The sequence below is a fragment of the Vicia villosa genome, linkage group LG1, assembly GCF_029867415.1.
Source record: "Vicia villosa cultivar HV-30 ecotype Madison, WI linkage group LG1, Vvil1.0, whole genome shotgun sequence".
Classification (NCBI taxonomy): Eukaryota; Viridiplantae; Streptophyta; class Magnoliopsida; order Fabales; family Fabaceae; genus Vicia; species Vicia villosa.
This window is the reverse complement of record NC_081180.1, coordinates 106,154,472-106,176,440: the sequence shown is the minus strand read 5'-3', so window position 1 is coordinate 106,176,440 and position 21,969 is coordinate 106,154,472. Positions and strand designations below refer to the sequence as shown.

General features: G+C 40.4%; 2 protein-coding genes across 2 annotated transcripts; both read left to right on the top strand.

The window, feature by feature from the left end:
• Positions 1-891: 891 nt before the first annotated feature.
• On the top strand, positions 892-1,416 carry LOC131650831 (uncharacterized). The gene has a single exon (XM_058920545.1). The coding sequence runs from the start codon at positions 892-894 to the stop codon at positions 1,414-1,416; it is 525 nt and encodes a 174-aa protein (XP_058776528.1).
• Positions 1,417-17,067: 15,651 nt separating this feature from the next.
• Positions 17,068-20,307, top strand: LOC131650817 (uncharacterized). Its single transcript, XM_058920531.1, has 3 exons — positions 17,068-18,680; positions 18,948-19,743; positions 19,792-20,307. Exons 1-3 carry the CDS (start codon positions 17,068-17,070, stop codon positions 20,305-20,307), a joined length of 2,925 nt encoding a protein of 974 aa, XP_058776514.1.
• Positions 20,308-21,969: the final 1,662 nt, after the last annotated feature.

Below are 21,969 nucleotides of genomic sequence, written 5' to 3'. Positions count from 1 at the left end.
AGTTTTTTGAGTTGTGTAGGTGAAATTTTGAGTTCTCACCATGCCCTCAAAAACCCTAATTCCCGACTTTTTGCTCCTTGATGAATTTCTTTGAATTTCTTTGGTCAAATGACTTTGACATCCATATATTGATGATATTGATCTTTGAAAGTCATTTTTTGACCAAAAACCTTAAAAGTCAATGATGATCCCACACAATTGACTTTTCCTGACAAAGTGAATTTTTGGGCTTTTGTGTAGAAACAAGATCTTTTCCTCAAATGAATGATGTAAATGGTTTATATTGAGGTAGTAGAGATTCTTGAATCATGTCTTGAGTTTTGGATCCATGCCCTGATTAAAAGTCAACTATCTTGGTGAATTAGGTCAAAAACCCTAATTGTCGACCAGAGGACAATGATGAGTGTAGACTTTGAATTGAGGTGTAATGTCCAGTGGATCTTGTCATAAGAGTTATTTGAAGATGATTAATGTCTTTGAATGGTTTCCTGGGGCTTTTTAGGGTTTCCCAAAGGTGATCCCTGATTTTAGTCCTTGATAGGCTCCAAACCCTAGTCTGTTGATCTGAGTAATCCTGTACTTAGATGACTGGGTGTCTTAATCAATCATAGGTGTAATAATGAGGCTTTTGAGTCTCATGATTGTATTAGAGACTAATCCCTCTATTGATTGATCCTTTGCCTGAGTTTTCTTGTCTTTGAACACCCTCGATTGAATGCCAGACTGCCCTGGGTACTTACTTTGACTTGATGAAAATCCTGAAGATATGTCATCTCAGGGGGGTCAAAAATTAGGGTATGACAGATGCCCCTACTTAAGTTTCTTTTATCTGGAGGGAGAGAGATTGAGATCTCGATTTCTCTTGCGTAAAAGAGACTTAAATATCAAAGAATGCCCGAAGCTGATGACTGGTGGCTAGCAACTCTTCAGAGATTAGAAGCTGCAGGTGAGGAGATCAATTGGGCTGTATTCCGAAGAGATTTTCTGAGGAAGTATTATCATGAGAGTGTTCGGGGTAAGAAAGAATTTGAGTTCCTCGAACTGAAACAGGGGAACATGTCATTGACTGATTATGCTACGAAGTTCACTGAATTGGCCAAATTTTATCCATATTTTGATGGGGAGGGTGTAGAATTTTCCAAGTGCATCAAGTTTGAGAACGGATTGCGCTCTGAAATCAAGAAGGTTATATGGTATCAACAGATCCGCATTTTTCCTAACTTGGTAGACAGCTGCAGAATTTTCGAGGAAGATAATGTTGCTCACTATAAGATTGTCAGTGACAGAAGGGGCAAGCAGAATCAGCAACGTGGCAAGCCTTATGACTCTCCAGCTGGCAATTGCAAACAGAGGGCTGCTCTGGGCCAGAGAAAAAGTGGGGGAGATGTTCCTGCTCCGACTGTGTGTTTTAAGTGAGGAAAGGTTGGTCACAAGAGTACTTACTGCACTGACGAAGTTAAGAAGTGTTTCCGTTGTGGCAAGACTGGTCATATGATGTCTGAATGTAGACATAAAGAAGTGGTTTGTTTTAATTGCGACGAAGAAGGACACATTGGAAGTCAATGTCAGAAGCCGAAGAAGACACAAGCTGGTGGTAAGGTGTTCGCGTTGGCTGGTACTCAGATAGGCACTGATTACAGACTCATTATAGGTACTTGTTTCATCAATAGTATGCCTTTAATTACTATTATCGATATTGGTGCTACACATTGTTTTATTGCTGCTGAGTGCGTTGAAAGATTGGGTCTTGTGCTATCTCCTATGAATGGCGAGATTAGTTGAGGTTCCAGCTAAAGGATTTGTGACTACATCTCTTGTTTGTTTAAAGTGTCCGTTGTCGATCTTCGACGAGGAATTTGCTGTTGATTTAGTGTGCTTGTCGTTAGCCGGGTTAGACGTAATTTTGGGAATGAATTGGTTAGAGTATAATTATGCTCACATCAATTGTTATAACAAGACTGTGAGATTTTCAACTGCCAAAGAGGAAGAAGCTGGTTTAGTGTCATCTAAGCAGGTACGACAGTTGTTGAAGGAAGAAGCAGAGATGTTCTCATTGATGGCAACTTTGTCTATCAAGAATCAGAATATCATCGATGAGCTACCGGTGGTGCGTGAATTTCCTAAAGTTTTTCCTGACGAAATTCCTGACGTGTTGCCAGAAAGAGGAATTGAGTTTACGATTGATCTTGTACTTGGTACCAGACCTGTTTCTATGGCACCGTACAGGATGTCTGCATCTGAATTGATGGAATTAAAGAAGCAATTAGAGGACTTACTTGAGAAGAAGTTTGTCAGACCAAGTGTATCGTCGTGGGGAGTTCCAGTGCTGTTAGTAAAGAAAAAGGATGGAAGCATGAGGCTTTGTGTAGATTATAGACAGCTGAATAAAGTAACAATTAAGAATAAGTACCCGCTACCAAGAATAGATGATTTGATGGACCAATTGGTGGGTGCGAGTGTTTTTAGCAAGATTGATCTGAGGTCGGGTTATCATCAGATTAAAGTTAAAGATGAAGATGTTCAAAAGACAGCGTTCAGAACAAGATATGGACATTATGAGTATTCTCTGATGCCCTTTGGTGTTACGAATGCGCCAGGAGTATTCATGGAGTATATGAACCGTATTTTCCGAGAGTATTTAGATCATTTTGTCGTGGTATTCATCGACAACATCTTGATATATTCTAAATCAGAACAAAAGCATTCAGATCATTTGAGGACGGTATTGCAAGTGTTGAAAGAAAGAAATTTGTATGCGAAGCTGTCCAAGTGTGAATTTTGGTTGAAAGAAGTCAGTTTTCTGGGACATGTCATATCTGGTAGTGGCATTTCTGTAGATCCATCTAAGGTAGATGTTGTGTTACAATGGGAAACTCCAAAGTTAGCTACTGAGATCAGACGTTTCTTGGGTTTAGCAAGTTACTACAGACGGTTTATTGAAGGATTTTCTAAGCTGGCACTTTTGTTAACTAAGTTGACGTATAAGGGTAGAGTGTTCGTATGGGATGCACAATGCGAAGAAAGTTTTGTAGAATTGAAGAAGAGATTGACGACAGCTTCGGTTTTAACATTACCAAATTCAGGAGAACCTTTTGTGGTTTATTGCGATGCTTCTCTGATGGGTTTGGGTGGTGTGCTTATGCAGAATGGTTAGGTGATTGCTTATGCGTCGAGGCTACTGAGGATTCATGAAAAGAATTACCCTACACATGACTTGGAACTCGTTGCTGTTGTTTTCGTACTGAAGATTTAGAGACATCATCTCTATGGTTCTAGATTTCAAGTTTATAGTGACCATAAGAGTTTCAAATACCTGTTTGACTAGAAGGAGATGAATATGAGACAACGAAGATGGTTAGAATTGCTGAAGGATTATGTTTTCGGATTAAACTATCATCCCGGTAAAGCAAATGTTGTGGCTAATGCCTTAAGCCGGAAGACCTTGCACATGTCAGCTATGATGGTTAAAGAGTTAGAATTGATCGAACAATTCCGAGATATGAGCTTGGTTTGTGAAGTGACACCGCAGAGTGTCAAGTTGGGAATGCTTAAAGTTGATAATGAATTTCTGAACAGTATCAAGGAAACTCAAAAATTGGATGTGAAACTGGTAGACATTATAGTTGGTTGTGGTCGCTCTGAGAAGAGTGACTTTAAGATAGACGTGCAAGGAGTGTTGAGATTACAGGATGGAATTTGTATCCTTGATGATGATATGAGGAGGAGGATTTTAGAAGAAGTTCATCGGAGTAACTTGAGTATTCATCCTGGGGCTACTAAAATGTATCAAGACTTGAAGAAGATATCTTGGTGGCCAGGAATGAAAGAAGATGTGGCACGGTTTGTGTATGCTTGTTTAACTTGTTAGAAATCGAAGATTTAAAACCAGAAGCCTGCGGGGTTGATGCAACCGTTAGAGATTCCAAAATGGAAGTGGGATAGCATTTCGATGGATTTCGTGACGGGATTTCCTAATACTGCAAGTGGACATGATTCAATATGGGTGATTGTTGATAGGCTAACTAAGTCGGCTCATTTCATACCTATTAACATCACATATCCATTGGAAAAGTTGGTCGAGATCTACATCAGAGTGATTGTGAAGTTGCATGGTATTCCTTTATGCATTGTATCAGATAGAGATCCGAGATTCATTTCTGATTTTTGGAAGAGCTTGCAAGAAAGTTTGGGTTCTAAGTTGAGGTCGAGCTCGGGGTATCATCCACAGACGGATGGTCAAGCTGAGAGAACTATTCAGTCTTTAGAGGATTTGTTAAGAGCATGTGTTCTCGAACAAGGAGGTTCGTGGTACGCTCATCTTCTGTTGATCGAGTTTACTTATAATAACAGTCATCATTCTAGTATCGAAATGGCACCTTTTGAAGCATTGTAAGGTCGGAGGTGTATGACTCCGCTATGTTGGCACGAATCTGGCGAAAGTGTAGTACTTGGGCCGGAGATTGTACGAAAAACTATAGAGAAGGTAAAGTTAATCCGGGAAAAGATGTAGACTTCACAGAGTAGACAGAAGAGTTATCATGATAAGCGATGGAAAGAGTTAGAATTTGAAGCAGGTGACCATGTGTTTCTAAGGGTCACGCTTGTGACTGGTGTTAGTCGTTCCCTGAATTCTAGAAAGCTAACTCCACGATTTATTGGTCCTTATCAGATTTCGGAGAGAGTTGGGACTGTTGCTTATAGAGTGGCGTTACCGCCTAACCTTTCGAATCTGCACTATGTGTTTCATGTGTCACAACTTCAGAAGTATATTCCAGATCTATCTCACGTGATTCATATGGATGATGTGCAAGTGAGAGAGAATCTTACTGTAGAGACGATGCCGATTCGGATCACGAATCGTGAGATAAAGTCCCTTAGAGGTAAGGATATTCCGTTGGTGAAAGTAGTCTGGACGGGGACTACCGGAGAAAGCATGACGCGGGAAATGGAGAGCAAGATGCGGGACTCCTATCCCGAGTTGTTTGAACGAGGTAAGATTTTCGAGGAGGAAAATATCATAAGTGGGGGAGAGTTGTAACGCCCTGATTTCAATATTTATTTTATTACGTATTTATTGGTGTATTCGGTGCTTAAATTGATATTTTAATTATTATTATATTAATTTGTTAATTTAACAATAATATAATAATAGGGTGATTTAATTAAATTAGACTGAGTGTGTAATTAGTAAGTGGGGGGTGTTTACTAAGCCCATTAGTAATTCAATAATTAGTATGTTTTAATAAAAATAATAAGGAACTAAGAGGATAAAGGGAGATTAGTGAGCATTAGTGAAGAACGTGAAATTCAGAGAAGAGGCTAGGGCAGGAGGTAGAAGAACTCCACCATTGTTGAAGAAAATCAAGTTTCAATCTAAGGTAAAGGGGAGAATGGGTTCTTTAAATGATGACTTAAGCATGAGAGGGTAGTGACGGTTCCTTCCCCTCTTTAGGTTTCATAATTGATAAGTTTGATTTCTCCTCTGAATGTGTGAATTGATTTGATTTGTATGTTGTTCTTCTTGACTAATGATACTGTATGATTTTCTGGACGAAATTCTGGTTTGAATTGATGAATTATGATGTGGATTTGGATGTTGGTTGAGTTGTTGTTATGTTCATAGGAGAAACTGAATCTAAATGTATAACTGTCCAATTTGATGAGTAGAAATTGAGTTGTTATCATGTAAAATGAATGTAGGATAATAGGTTAATGAATCTAGATGAGAGGCATGAGTTAATAGGTGAAAATATGTTGTTTTAGAACTGAAATCGTAGACTGGAAGTGATGGAAACGAGCAGAAAACGAACTGGTGCGATTGTAGAATTCTGGGTTCACGCTGGCGTTTTGCGTATGATACGCGTATGAGGTTGGGCCATACGCGTATGAGGGACAAACCCAGGGGCTATACGCGTATGATACACAGCCCTGTCTCGTCCAAAGACCCATCTCTGGTAGAACGCATATGGTACGCGTAAGGAAGGGAGGTCATACGCGGATGGGGGTGTGATACGCGTATGGGAGGAATTTTAGTGGAAATCAGGTTCTGGTGGTACGCATATGGGTAAGGGGGCATACGCGTATGGGCTAGCTGCACGCGTATGGTCCGGCTAGTGTGCAGAGTTTCCCATTTTTGTGAATTTCTTCCGACTCTTGAGTAAACTGAGTACCTTTCTAAGTTCCCTTGATTAGTAAGACTTAGGTAGAAATAGGAAGGCTATGAAAGTTATACATTTGGACATAGAATGTTGTGATAAGAGTTATGTTGATTGTTGTGAATGTTGACTATAAGAAAATGGAATCATTGTTGCGTGTTGTTGAACAAGTTGATAGCCTAATGGCAATGAGTTGAAGGCTGATGCCTTGTGTTATTGATTTGTGTTGATTGGATGTCCATGCTGCATACATATGTCATTGAGGGCTTATGCTCTGTTGTTGGTCTGGATTGGCATTGTTGAAGGCTTATGCCTTGTTATCGCCTTTAATTAATGGCAACTATTGAGGGCTTATGCTCTGTTGGTACCACATGCATGTAGTGTTGATAGTCGCATTGCATTTCCTATAACTGATCATTAATGTCATATATCGTTGTTGTTGTGTTGTTGATGGTGTGAGAATCTGTTTAAGATTGTTGTTTTATGTGGTGTAAATATTACTCCTTAGCATGTGATATTTCACCGTATATTCATTGAATATAATTCTCACCCCTTTTCTATTGTTGCATTTGTGCTTCTTTGGAAGTACAGATAACCAGGTACCAGAGTAGTGCTTGGATTTCAAGTGTTACCTGATCGAGTCTTAGGAGTCGCTCTGATACGTAATACGGGAGTCTTGGGATGCGTTATTTTTTGATTTCTTTTCAGTAAATTGTAATTGTTACATATCTTGATTCTTGACATTTTGTTGGACAACATGTTTAGTGGAGATGATTTATTTGTTGAGGACGGAGTGCCATGAGAACTAATAAGCTGTTTTAATTTCCGCTGCTGTTGGATTTATTTTAATGAAGACTTATTAAATAAAGCGATGTTTTTATGGATTTTTTGAAGACGTGACATCCTACTCGTATTACTCTGATTATTTATGTATTTATAATTTATATATATATATATACATATATATAGTAGATGGGAAAGTGGGGTGTTACGGTTCTCACCAGAACACTCCATCACCCCGGCCGAAGGAACATGCTAGAACGCCTCCCCCTCGACCACCAGATCGTCCTCGACGTAAAAGGTGATTCTACACCTCTTCCCCGTCATCTAGTAGGAGTGAAGAGGAAGAGGAACGTCGCAGCCCCCTATCCAGAGTTGTATTAGAGACACCTTTACCCGTCGGTCTAGAGAAACCTCCTCCTCTGGGTACATGTGATGGCACGACGGACCCAGACGAGCATATTGAAAATATTGACTCATTCCTCGACTACTAAGGAGGCCAGTGGGCGATCAAGTGCAGGTTGTTCCTGAAGATACTTTAGAAAGGAGCAATGGCTTGGTATAAAAGCCTACTAGATGAATTTATCACTTTCTGGAAGGGTCTTGGCCGGCTGTTCTCACGACATTTTACTACCTCATGCAGGAATCATAAATCTGAAGCCTCCTTGGAGGCTATCATCCAGAGCAAGGACGAATCACTCAAGGACCTATATCGAAAGGTTTAACAAAGAGGTTGTATAGGTGTCAACCACTATCGATATGAAGAATTATTTACTAGAGAGGGGACTCCTTCCTTGTTCCGACTTTGCTAAAGTTGTGGGCATATAGACGCCTGCCACGCTCGACGCTTTTTTTCTAAAAGCTCAAGCTTATATTCAGTACGAAGAGAAAGAAGCGGCTCACGCAACTCGAGACTCTAGGAATGAAGAGAGTTCCAAGAAAGAGAAGCAAGAAGAGGGGTTCCGCCGAGGATCCGAGAAGAAGAGGGAGGACAAAACCCGTGATGCCTGGGATTACAAAGGCCCTCCCAGAAAATTCCACGACTACATTTCACTAAATGCCTCCACCGAGCGCATTTTGACGAATTGCGTCAACTCAAAATTCAAGACAGTCGGGGTACATTTTCCTAAGGAACTGCCTACCCGATCCACTGTTGACAAATCCAAGTTTTTCCGACTCCACAAGAGCCACGAGCATAACACAAAAGACTACATCCATCTGAAGGATACGATTGAGATACCTATTCGGGAGGGGCACCTCAAGAAGTATACAAAGAAGAAGGAAGCTCCCCAAGAAACAAGAAGAAACCCTCTTTCAACGATGCCGCTGCTCTTCGGGTCGCCATGAGTTTTACACGCCTAGAGGATTTTTACGTCCCCGACTCGGCGGATGTCCCTACTTTTTTCTACTCCCATAGCCAGTGGGAGTCATTTCCGTCCGTGATGGTCATTGACCGGTAAAATAGCAAGTGTACTATTTTTACCGATGTAGTAATAATAGAGTAAATTCCCAAGTATCGAACTCGCGGACTGCGTAGGAACTATATGTTTCAGAACAGTGCATTTGAATAAAAAGTCTTCGGGGTGTTTGGTTTTTTATGTCTAATTTAAATAACAACTTATACAAAACGAAAGAGTTAAAATAGTTTGATTCAATGAAAAGATGCGGAGACAAGTTAGGATAGATGTATGAATCGCTCTGTAATGAAATAATTACCAATTAACAGATTTACTTTAGAAATTCTCAACTATCAACACCGAGCATTGATTTTCCCTAATTCCTTAGTGAAAAACTTCTTGAGATTAAAACTCTCTTTCAATTCCTTAACAAGATAATTTTATCTCAAGACTCTAAAAGACATAGCCCGGATCATTTGATCGCTACACTTCAAACCCTTATTCCTAAGTGATTCTTAATTATAGCGTTATGATTAAAAAAGCATTGAGGTAGTTTGTCCGACGAAACCCCAACCGTAAATCAACACATATATTTTCCAATATAAAGAAGCAATAAGCACTTTTAATCATAAACTGAATTTCATAAAGATAATCCGAAAATTAACGGTAAATATTATTCATTACATCACATGATTCAGGGACATCAATCCTAACAAGTAAAGGTTTAGTTACTCATGGCAATTATCAAGATAACAATGATTAAAGATGAAGACATTACAATAGGCTGAATCGGAATTGATCTTCAATCGCGGATGCTCTTGAAGATTTCTTCACTCCAAGCCCTAGTGCTCTCAATCTCTATTTTCACGTTCTCCGCCCGTCAAAAAGTGATTTTCTTCTTTCCAAACAGTGACTAAATACCTCACAGCAAATATTCTCATACGAAAAGTCCATCATACCCTTACTTAAGTGACAGATTTCATAAGTTAAAAATCAGAATTTTTCTGCGCACATGTCTGACACGGCCGTGTCATGGGACACGGGTGGCCGTGTCAGACCCCTGACTTCTTGGTTCCAAGATTTCTCAACTTTTTCTCTTCAGCATGTCTGACACGGCCGTGTCATGGGACACGGGTGGCAGTGTCACAACTCTGTCTTCTTGGTTTTCATATTTTCAAGTTCTTCTCTTCAGCAAGTCTGACACGGCCGTGTCCCATGACACGGGTGGCCGTGTCACAGCTCTGTCTCACCAAAATTCACTTTTTCTTGTCTCGAATCATGCCCTGTATATGCATAACTTAAAACACTACCAACACAAGATCAAAAGCAATGGAAAAACAACAAAAACTAGAAAAAGTAACACACCAAATTCAAATACAAAGGTAAACAAAACTAATTAAGAACTAGACTAAAACGACTTAAAATACCACCGAATGAAGTGCTTTTCCATTGATTCGAACATAGGAACAAGGTGAAATTGGTGGCCAATCACAACCCCAAACTTAGCTCATTACTTGTCCTCAAGTGATGGACGAGAAAACAAGAGGACACCTATGAATTTTTCTATTCTCCACAACACAACTGATGCTTCCACACTTGATAATTACTTCGTGTCAAAGTGTTCGATCCCCTTCCCCGAACTTTTCCGTTGTACTTCAATTTTGACTCATTCTTTTACCTGCAAGCTCAATCACACTCTCACAACTTCTCTCGGGGTTAAGTGTTTCACTCGCTCATCAAGGCATACATATCTACTCTTTGTTTTGTAAACATTCTAACATACTTCCACAATATCAACAACACACACTTTTAGAGGACTTATGGGTTGTAACGGGGCTTGGGGTAGGTAGGATAAACAAAGAAAGTAGGTACTGTGGTTTATGGTTCGGTATTAACTAATTAGTCCGATATCTTTTTGCACATTACATCATGTTTGGGGTGTTTAGCGCTTTTTTCGCTTTCCGGACTCTTAACTTCTTTACATGATGGCAAGTGTGTATCGAAATCATTTTTTTCTCTTTTTTTTTCACAACACATCTCTTTTCATGTGTTATTTTTCTTTTCTTTTTCACACTTGCCTCATTCTTTTGTCACCGGACTTGGTTACCCCAAACTTAACTTTTTCTATCGGACTCGGACTTATAGTTAACACCAAAAATAAAGGAAACAAAAGGGATTGTGAATACGAAAAAGAAAACATGGATGATGGTTTAAGATGGTTACAAAGGATGATAAACAACAAGGTTGGGTGCGAAAGGCTCAGGGTTAAAGAGAAAAAAATAAATGCCTCAGTGTGTGTGATCGATGTGTGTACTATATGAAGAACAAATGCAAAATTAGAGTGATGATGCAATACCCGATTCTCTCTCATGATGAATTGAAGTGTTTGGCTTTATATATCCTCACAGGTTTGGCATTGCATACAGGTTCAAAAATGGTCTCCATTTTGTACAACTTCATGTCCGGTTCGGGTTGCTCTAAACTCATTCACTTGGCACCATCAAGTTGCGTCTAGCATTTTTCTCCAGTTGTGCCAACTTTCACAGGTGTCCCGGATGCCAATTTAAGATGCGTCTTTTCCCTTTTTCACCTTAATTCCCATGATACTTTCCTCTGGAATCACATTCATCCTGGTGCACAGAAAACTCAAAACACACATAAAATAAGGAAATAACAAAAACGGAAATAACATAAAATAACTTAAAACGAAAGAACCTCCCCCACACTTGGACTTAACATTGTCCTCAATGTATAAGCAAGCATAAGGGAGACTTACAGTGCTCACTGAGGCGGAGGTGGAGGGTTGATAGGGGGCCCACCACAAAGAAAATGAAATTTCACCAAAAATCAGCGCCCCTGCCTGACACGGCCGTGTCACGTGACACGGGTGGCCGTGTCAGGACTCTGCCTTCCTTCCAAAAATGAGTTTCAAAAATAAAATCCTCCAGGGTTTGTGACACGGCCGTGTCACAGGACACGGGTGCCCGTGTCAGACCCCTGAATTCCTCCAAATTGAATTGTTTTCTCAACTCGCTTCTCGTTTCGCAAGAGACACACTATTTGTACCTACATAATAAAATGCAAAAACACATAAAACTTATTAAAAAGAAATCCAGTGGGTTGCCTCCCATGAAGCGCTTCGTTTAACGTCGCATGGCTCGACGGTCCATTATCCTTTATTAGGGAGGGTACTTCCTCCTCCAAACCTGGTTGCTTGTCACCTCCGCAACCACGAACTCAGGAAGACGAAAAGCATGGACCACTTTTCTCTTCAAATCATTACCCACCTTCATCTCCTCACCTTGATTTTCCTCTTTCTTCTTCTTCTTAACTTTTTGAATGAACTTAGGAATTATGACAGATGCATGCGATAAAGTCACCTCACAGACTATGCTTGAGACTTTTTCTAGGAGAGGTTTTGGACCTTTGCTCTCTCCTTCAGTTTTAATTGTGCCAACCGAAAGTTTATTATTTCCATCTGCACTATGCTTATTGACTTCCAACACCATCAATGTTACCTCTTCATCAAATGACTTTACCGTCAGTGTCCCTTTCTCAATATCAAAATTGCAGCGACTAGTAAGCAAAAATGGTCGACTGAGAAGGATAGGAGTTTCTTCATCTTCGGGAATGTCCATGATGTGGAAATCAACTGGAAAGATAAACTTACCGATCTCTACTAATACATCTTCAGCTATACCATATGACTGCTTAATGGTGTGATCAGCAAATTTCAATTTTGTCCCACTCTCGCTTATCTTTCCAATGTCAAGCTTTTTGAAAACAGACAATGGCATTAAACTTACACTAGAACCAGAATCAATTAGCACCTTCTTGAACGTTCTATCATTGATAGTGCAAGGAATTGCCACTGCTCCAGGGTCTTTCTTCTTGGTTGGAATCCTCCTTTCTGGCGAGACTCTACCACACTTTTCGATTCTAACTTTCAGCTCATCTCCCACTTGTTTCTTCTTAGAAATTACCTCTTTCATAAATTTCTTGTACAAAGGCATATTCTCAAGTGCTTCAAAGAAAGGTAAGTTAATCTCTAACTTCTTGAACATTGCAGCAAACTTCTCAAAATCCTTCTCTTTCGAATCCTTCTTGGCCACTCTAGAAGGGAATGGTAATTTGACCACCGGTTTAGTTTCTTTCTTATTTTTCTCTTCCAGCGGCTTAACCGGTGATATCACTATTTCAGGCTCTTTCGGATTTTCTCTCACTTCTAGATCTACTTCGATGATATCATCATACTCGGTTTCATTTTTTTCTTCTGGTTTTGATCTCCTCAGACTTCTTGTTGAGATGACATTCACATTCTGATGCTCCCTTGGGTTTGTAACCGTTCCACTAGGTAAGGCACCTTGTGGTTGAGCATTGGCGAGTTTTTGTGCTATCTGACTCATCTGAACCTCAAGATTTTTGATGGATGCACCCGTGTTTCGAAAATTACTCCTTGTTTCTTCTTGAAACTGAGAGCTTTGAGCTGCCATTTTTTCGATGGCAATCTCCCAATCTGCTTTTCTGGGGGCCTGTTGCTGAGGTTGTTGATAATGTTGTTGAGGAGGTCTATATTGTTGCTGCGAATGCTGACCTTGATATGGAATAACCTCTTGTTTAGGAGCATTCACTGGTTGATCCTTCCATGAAAAATTTGGATGATTTTTCCACCCCGGATTGTAGGTATTTGAGTAGGGGTTGTTTTGCTTCAAGAACTTTATTTCCTCCACTTGCTGAGCTGTAGCAACACACTGAACAGTAAAATGAGGTCCTCCACATATTTCACACCCCACCAGTTGACTTGCTTGAGTCGGTTGAACTTGTGCTACTGTTTGTTTTTCAAGACCCATCTGTTTCAATCTCCGCTCAACTTCTGCAGCTACCTGATCTTCTATTTTCACAACTTGCGTTGACAATTTCATATCCACTAATCCTTCAGGTTGGCTAACACTACGGTCATATAACTCCAAGTGTTCATTGGCCGCAATAGCTTCTATGATTTTTTTAACACCAGTGGCTGTTGAAAAGTTGGATGAGCCACCAGCTGCTGTGTCAATCAATTGCTTAATCTTCATTTTAAGACCATTCAGAAAATTCTGCATTTGTTCAGTGACATCCATGTTGTGAGTTGGGCATGCCACCAACAACCTCTTGAATCTCTTATAAGCATCTCCAAGTGATTCTCCTTCCTTCTGTTTAAAATTAACAATATCATACCTCTTACGGATATAAACAACAGCGGGAAAATACTCATTCAAAAAGGTTGACTCCATTTGTTGCCATGTGGTAATACTCCCAGCAGGTAATGAGTAGAACCACTCTTCAGCGTCATCCGCTAACGTGAATGGAAACATAACCAACTTCTTGGCTTCTTCAGAGTGTCCTTCTATCTTCAGAGATGTTGTCATAGTAAGAAACCTTTGTAAATGCTTATTAGCATCTTCATTTATTCTTCCTGAAAATGGTTTCTTCTCCAGCTGTCGAATCGTTGCTGGGTGTAGCTGAAAGTGAGCAACATCGACCGGTTGATTTACAATTGTCATCCGACCAGCTGGAGCATTCGCTCCACCATAATCACCTAACAACCTTTCTACGGGAGCCGCCATCGTTTCAGCCTCCGAATCTGAATACTCAGAATGAAAAGAGAGGATTTCCTCGTTATCAGATTCCGAAGCTGTCAGAATGTCTTCCAATGCTTCCAGTCGTTCTTGTTTCGCTTTTCGAAGCCTAGCTCGCAATGATCGTTCTGGTTCTGCGTCAAAAATAAATTCTGCTGAGGCTTTACCTCGCATACAAAGGTTAGACGATTATAAGTAATAAGCAAAAGAAATACCAGACAAATGAAAATAAAAATTTTAGTTGCAGAGCAACAAAAATTCAATTGAACTATTTTTTAACTTATAATTTGGCAGTCCCCGGCAACGGCGCCAAAAACTTGACCGGTAAAATAGCAAGTGTACTATTTTTACCGATGTAGTAATAATAGAGTAAATTCCCAAGTATCGAACTCGCGGACTGCGTAGGAACTATATGTTTCAGAACAGTGCAATTGAATAAAACGTCTTCGGGGTGTTTGGTTTTTTATGTCTAATTTAAATAACAACTTATACAAAACGAAAGAGTTAAAATAGTTTGATTCAATGAAAAGATGCGGAGACAAGTTAGGATAGATGTATGAATCGCTCTGTAATGAAATAATTACCAATTAACAGATTTACTTTAGAAATTCTCAACTATCAACACCGAGCATTGATTTTCCCTAATTCCTTAGTGAAAAACTTCTTGAGATTAAAACTCTCTTTCAATTCCTTAACAAGATAATTTTATCTCAAGACTCTAAAAGACATAGCCCGAATCATTTGATCGCTACACTTCAAACCCTTATTCCTAAGTGATTCTTAATTATAGCGTTATGATTAAAAAAGCATTGAGGTAGTTTGTCCGACGAAACCCCAACCGTAAATCAACACATATATTTTCCAATATAAAGAAGCAATAAGCACTTTTAATCATAAACTGAATTTCATAAAGATAATCCGAAAATTAACAGTAAATATTATTCATTACATCACATGATTCAGGGACATCAATCCTAACAAGTAAAGGTTTAGTTACTCATGGCAATTATCAAGATAACAATGATTAAAGATGAAGACATTACAATAGGCTGAATCGGAATTGATCTTCAATCGCGGATGCTCTTGAAGATTTCTTCACTCCAAGCCCTAGTGCTCTCAATCTCTATTTTCACGTTCTCCGCCCGTCAAAAAGTGATTTTCTTCTTTCCAAACAGTGACTAAATACCTCACAGCAAATATTCTCATACGAAAAGTCCATCATACCCTTACTTAAGTGACAGATTTCATAAGTTAAAAATCAGAATTTTTCTGCGCACATGTCTGACACGGCCGTGTCATGGGACACGGGTGGCCGTGTCAGACCCCTGACTTCTTGGTTCCAAGATTTCTCAACTTTTTCTCTTCAGCATGTCTGACACGGCCGTGTCATGGGACACGGGTGGCAGTGTCACAACTCTGTCTTCTTGGTTTTCATATTTTCAAGTTCTTCTCTTCAGCAAGTCTGACACATCCGTGCCCCATGACACGGGTGGCCGTGTCACAGCTCTGTCTCACCAAAATTCACTTTTTCTTGTCTCGAATCATGCCCTGTATATGCATAACTTAAAACACTACCAACACAAGATCAAAAGCAATGGAAAAACAACAAAAACTAGAAAAAGTAACACACCAAATTCAAATACAAAGGTAAACAAAACTAATTAAGAACTAGACTAAAACGACTTAAAATACCACCGAATGAAGTGCTTTTCCATTGATTCGAACATAGGAACAAGGTGAAATTGGTGGCCAATCAGTCATCTTGCAAAGCTCAGAAAAAACTGTTATAATGGACCAAGCCCGAGGAAGTTTAGTCCCAATGGCCTTCTACATGGAGGAAATCCCTAGGGGCATGCCCAACGATACCATTCCCTTGCTCGTGAGGGAAAAATTTGATGTTCGTCGCATCTTGGTCGATCAGGGAAGCTCTGTAGATATTATGTACTCACAACTGTTCTCCACCCCAAGGTTTTGTCCTTTTACAGTGTAGTACTTCATTTTAAGGGCCTCAATTCCATAAAGGTGTCACCTCGGCAGGATTCCAAGTTAACATTGTCAGCCAGCTCTAAGCCACAGAATTCGTTACCGCGCATCGACACCGTCGAACTAGACAACCGCTTCTGCAAGGAAGCCGAAGACTGACTCGAGGTATAGAGCTCTTCATCAGCAACCTCCGAGGACCCTTTGCACCCTATTCATGACGAAAACTTCGAGCTTATCTCCTTCGGGGATGATCTAAGCAGAGGAGTGACTATTGGAGTCGATCTCCTCGACCTGGAGAAGAAACAACTAAAGGTGTGTCTCTGGGAAAATGCTAACTTGTTCTCTTTGAGTGTAGCGGAGATGCCCGGCCTCGATCCCGAAGTCGCATGCCATCATCTAACAATAGATCCTGCTTGCAAAGTTGTTGCCAAGCGGAGGAGGAAGCAGTCCCCAAAGAAGATAGCTACGGCTGAGTTAGTTGTAAAAGACCTCCTAGAGGCAAATTTCATATCGAAATCCCAGTACACCACTTGGTTGTCCAATGTTATATTCATTAAAAGAGTAATCTTTCTTTAATCACCTACCCACCATAAAAAGTCCCATAACATTATCCCAAATGCCCCCAACGTCCCCACACGTAGAGTCAAACCGCCACACTGTTCCCATCAACCCATTGCTAGGAAAGTTTAAAACCAGTGTTCCTAAAACAAAAAAATCCACCTCCAAATATTCCAAACTTAATGTGTCACGTTCCAAACCTGCTATTCCCCCTAGTTTATCAGTTTCATCCAGCTCTTCTGACTCTAGTAATATTACTTCCCCCGAGCTTTCACAGTTGGAAAAGAAACGGAGGAGAGATGACGACCTTGTGAAGTTGGCTGCACCATGTGAGGAACAACAGAATTTTTTATCGGCAAGTCCTGGCAGCCAGGACTGCCGGGACTTATGAAGATCCTTAGCTGGAATTGCCGGGGCTTGAGCAACCCGAGAGCAATTCCCAACTTGCGCACGCTTGCTCGAAGGTACCATCCGGATATTTTGTTTCTGTCTGAGACCCTCTCCAATTCTTGGAAGCTGGAAAGTATACGGGTAACCTTAAAATTCGATGCGTGTTTATCGGTGGATGTGGAAGGGATGAGTGGTGGTATTGCAGTACTTTGGAAGAATAGTAGCAAGTGTAGTGTTCTTAACTTTAACAGAAACTTCATAAATATTTTGGTGCAAGACGGAGTGAAAGGGGATTGGCGTCTTACGTGTTACTACGGGTATCCTGAACGGGCAAGACGAAGGCAAGCTTGGGCTTTGCTTCGTGAGCTTCATGTTATGTCGACGCTCCCGTGGTGTATTATCGGTGATTTTAATGATCTTCTCTCTCAGAATGATAAACGTGGCCTGCACCCCCATCCCGATTGGTTGTGTTCAGGTTTTCAAGAAGTTATTAGTGATTGTAATCTCACGGATATCCCTCTCGTAGGTTACCCGTTTACATGGACAAAGAGTAGAGGTGCACCGCACATGATCGAGGAGAGGTTGGATATGGCCCTGGGTTCTGTGAGTTGGCTGCAGTTCTTTCCTGATGCTAAGCTTACTAACCTTGTAGCTTCTCACTCGGACCATAGCCCGATCCTGTTGAGTTGTGAACCCGTACAGCAGAGGCGTCGCAGAAGAAAGTTTAGGTTTGAAAATTGGTGGTTAGATGAGGAGGGTCTCCTTGATGTTGTGAAGGAGAGTTGGCTGGCAGAAACTCACAATTCTGTCGTGGAAAAAATTTCAAGGTGTGCTCTATATTTAGAACAGTGGCAGAAGGTTCAGGTTCAGAAGAACAATGAGGAGAAAGATATTCTTCGCGCTAAACTGGACATGTATAGGGGTAGCATGGATCCGATTAATGCTGATCAATATATGGTGGCGCATCTAGATTATAACAAGGTTCTTATTCGTGAGGATACTTATTGGAAACAAAGGGCCAAGACGCATTGGTTTCGGGACGGTGATCGAAACACTAAGTTTTTCCATCGTACTGCCTCCGTTCGTCGAAACTCCCAGCAGATTAGTATGTTATTGAATGATGAGCATGTTGAGATTCGGGATCAAGAAGGGTTGTGTGGGGTTGCAAAAAATTACTTTGAGGAATTGTTCAAAGAGAAGGCAGGAACGTATGAGCCGGTGTTGGCACTGATTCATCCTCTTATTTCTAGTACTGATAATGAATCTCTCACTGCACCTTTATCTAAGGATGAATTATATATGGCTTTATCTCAGATGCATCCCAACAAGTCTCCGGGCCCTGATGGGTTTAACCCGGCGTTTTATCAGAACTTCTGGGACATATGTGGTGATGACATTTTTACAGAAGCTAATCTATGGCTCGATAGAGGTTTTTTCCCGTCTGATATTACTCATACTAATATTTGTCTGATTCCGAAAAACGGGAATCCCTCTAGTATGACAGATTTGCGCCCGATCTCGTTATGCAATGTGGTGTATAAAATCCTCTCTAAACTCCTCGCCAATAGATTAAAAAAGTGTTTGGATAAGTGTATTAGGGAGGAGCAGTCAGCTTTTGTGGAGGGAAGATCGATCCTTGATAATGCCATGATTGCCTTTGAAGTTATTCACGCTCTTAAGAGAAGGACCTCGGGGAACAATGCCCAGCTGGCTCTTAAGATTGATATTAGTAAGGCGTATGATCGAGTGGATTGGGGCTTCTTGAGGGGTATGTTGTATCGGTTGGGTTTTGCAGAGAGGTGGATCCAGTGGATGATGATGTGTGTTTCGTCAGTGAATTATTCTGTGCTTGTGAATACGGATACCGTATGACCTATTCAACCAGGAAGAGGCTTGAGACAGGGGGACCCTCTATCCCCCTATCTTTTTATTCTTGTTATTGAGGCTATTTCGACTCTGATTAAAGGAGCGGTGGCTCGAGGGGACCTCCATGGGGTTCAGATTTGCAGAGGGGCACCTAGTGTGTCTCATCTGCTTTTTGCTGACGATTGTTTTCTTTTTTGCAGGGCAAATCTTACGGAGGTACATAACATTATGGAGATCCTTAATTTGTATGCTGATGCTGCAGGCCAAGATATTAATTTGTCCAAATCTGAGGTGTTCTTTAGCAGGAATATCAGTATTTCTGCTCAGAAGGATCTGGCTAACATCATGGGAGTTCATCATGTCCTTGGTACAGGAACCTATCTGGGTCTCCCTTCCCTTATTGGTCGCAGTAAGAAGGTCATTTTTGGGTATGTGAAGGACAAAATTTGGAAGAAGATCAATTCTTGGAGGGGCAGGCCGGTTTCTAAAGCAGGAAAGGAAGTGATGATAAAGTCAGTGTTGCAGTCTATTCCATCTTATGTCATGAGTCTGTTCGTTCTTCCTGATGGCATTATCCAAGATATTGAAATAATGCTTAATGCTTTCTGGTGGGGAGGTAGTAGTAACCAAAGTTGTATTAAGTGGATGGCGTGGGATAAGTTCACAGGTCCTAAGAATGAGGGGGGGCTTGGTTTCCGAGACCTAAAGTCGTTTAACCTGGCCATGGTAGCTAAGAGAGGGTGGAATTTGTTGTCTAAGCCGCATTCTCTTGTGGCTAGAATTTATACAGCAAGGTATTTTCCTCGTTCTTCTTTCTTTGAGGCTAACTTGGGAAATAATCCTAGTTTTGTTTGGCGTAGCATTTGGCAGGCTAGGAGAGTTCTATCTCTTGGGTGTAGATGGAGTATTGGTGATGGGAGGCATATTCTAGTGATGGGTGCTCCTTGGCTTCGCGGCTGTTCCGAGGGTATGTTGAATGGGCCTCAACGTCAAGAGGTTTATGGTCTTTCTGTTAGTGATCTCATATCTACTGTTGGCAAATAGTGGAATGTCCCGTTAATTAGGGAGTTGTTTGATTATGATGTCGGGAATGCTATTCTCCAAGTTCCTTTAATTGATGATGTGATTGAAGATAAGTGGAATTGGAAAGAGGAACAAAATGGTTGTTATAGTGTTCGGACAGGGTACAGGTTATGGAGAAAGGAGGTGGGGTCGCCTTTTAAGAGAGTGGTTGGAGATTGGAGTAGCCTTTGGAATATTAAGGCTCCACCTAGAGTGAAGCATCTTCTCTGGAGGATTTGTAGGGATTGTCTTCCCACTAGAGTTAGGTTGCAAAATCATCATGTGCCTTGCACGTCTATTTGTCCGTTTTGTGAGTTACATATGGAGGACTCGTGGCACGTGTTCTTCGGTTGTGTTGTTACGAATAGGTGCTGGCAAAGTGCAGGTTTGGCTCATGTCGTGGATCCTCGTAAGCATCACTTTCATGATGCTACATCTTTGATTTTGATATTTGCCGGAAGGAAGATCCTATGGTGGCGGGGAGAGTTGCGGTTATGATTGATTCTTTGTGGAAAAACCGTAATAACATGATTTGGAATAACGAAAATGAGGCCTTCACTATTCTCGGGATTCATGCATTTTGTAATTGGCAAGACTGGTTCAAGGCTCAAACTTGTATAGCTAGGGAGCATACTCCCCTTACTATCCCTAGATGGTGTCCGCCGGTGGAAGGGAGATTGAAATGTAATGTTGATGCGGGTTTTAACACGAATAGAGGTACTACGAATAGGGGTTGGTGCATGAGAGACCATTTGGGGAATTTTGTGTGCGGAGGTGCAGCTTGGGATTTTGGGTCCTTCTCCGTTATCGAAGCGGAAGCTATGGTGTTATACCCCAAAATTTGCCCGCATTATTTTTCAAGAAAACTCCAATCTGAAAATTAAGAGTCTCATATAATCATGGATTTTTATTTCAACAAATATCCTGACATATGAAATACTTAGTTTTTAGAATTTTTCTTATACAGTAATTTGGCTTGCAGTTGAATTTATTCTTACGCAAACGCCAAATACTGTTTATTACTTCACACATGCTATTTATTTATTTACAGATAAATAGTACTGACACAATTGGTACAGAGTTAAATCTTTTTGCAGGCGCAGAATCAGGAAACTCAGACTGTACTGGTAACAAGTAGATTATTATTATCTTTTGTTTCCCACTAATTTTTGTACTATATTCCATTATTTTCAAAAATCTTTTCAAATCTCTTTTTCAAAAATCAAATCTCTCTTTTTCCCAACACTATCTCCACTTTCTTTCAAATCTTACTTCCACTCAAATTTTCCTTTTGTACGGAATCACATCATTCCCCAACGTCTCTATCCTTCTTTCCATTCTATAAATACCTCCCATTTTCTTCCATAAAATCTCACATCAAATTCTAACTCATCTTTCAAATTCCTAACTCATATCTATTTTCTCTTCTTCCCTAACAAGAATGGCAAAGTGGATAGAGACACTGTCTCTTACAGTCATCACCATTGCTACGGTGATCATGACTTTCTTCTGCCTGCATAGTCCTGAAGAGTGTGGACCTGCAATGGTTGCACTCCCAATCATCTACATGTCATTGTTCATAGCATGGGTCATTAACCGTCATTCCTGAAGTCTGCCGTGATTCTTATTTCTTAAATGTACCGTTTATTCGTCGTACTGTTCAATATAGTATGTAATATTTGTACTGTCAGTATTAAATGTTGTATTACTTGTCATAATATTGCTTAATTACTAAGATAATATTTTGTGTGTTTTCTGCCAGTCAAATATTCCTATTTCTGTGCATTAAATGATTTTCAGGGTTATTATCGGTAATTTTGCCCGCATACCGTAAATATTAGTTATTTATTATGTCTGTGTTTTTAACAAGTCATGTAAATAAATTTCATTTTTCACATAAAACAAAAACAACAAAAAAGAAAATTAACTTTGACTGTTGATTTTTCACTCTAACTGCTACGTCAATACCTGAACAGTCAGTTGACAGCCAAACTGCTGGCAGTACAATTCTCAGTGTTTTGTACCATCAATCAAATCAATCTTTCACAATTAAAAATTCCAAGATTTTTGTGCTAGAAGTCTTCTGAATATCACGCGATTAGCAGAAACTCAGCACTGCACAAAAATCAGGTACGCTTAACTGTCTCCTACATAAACAGT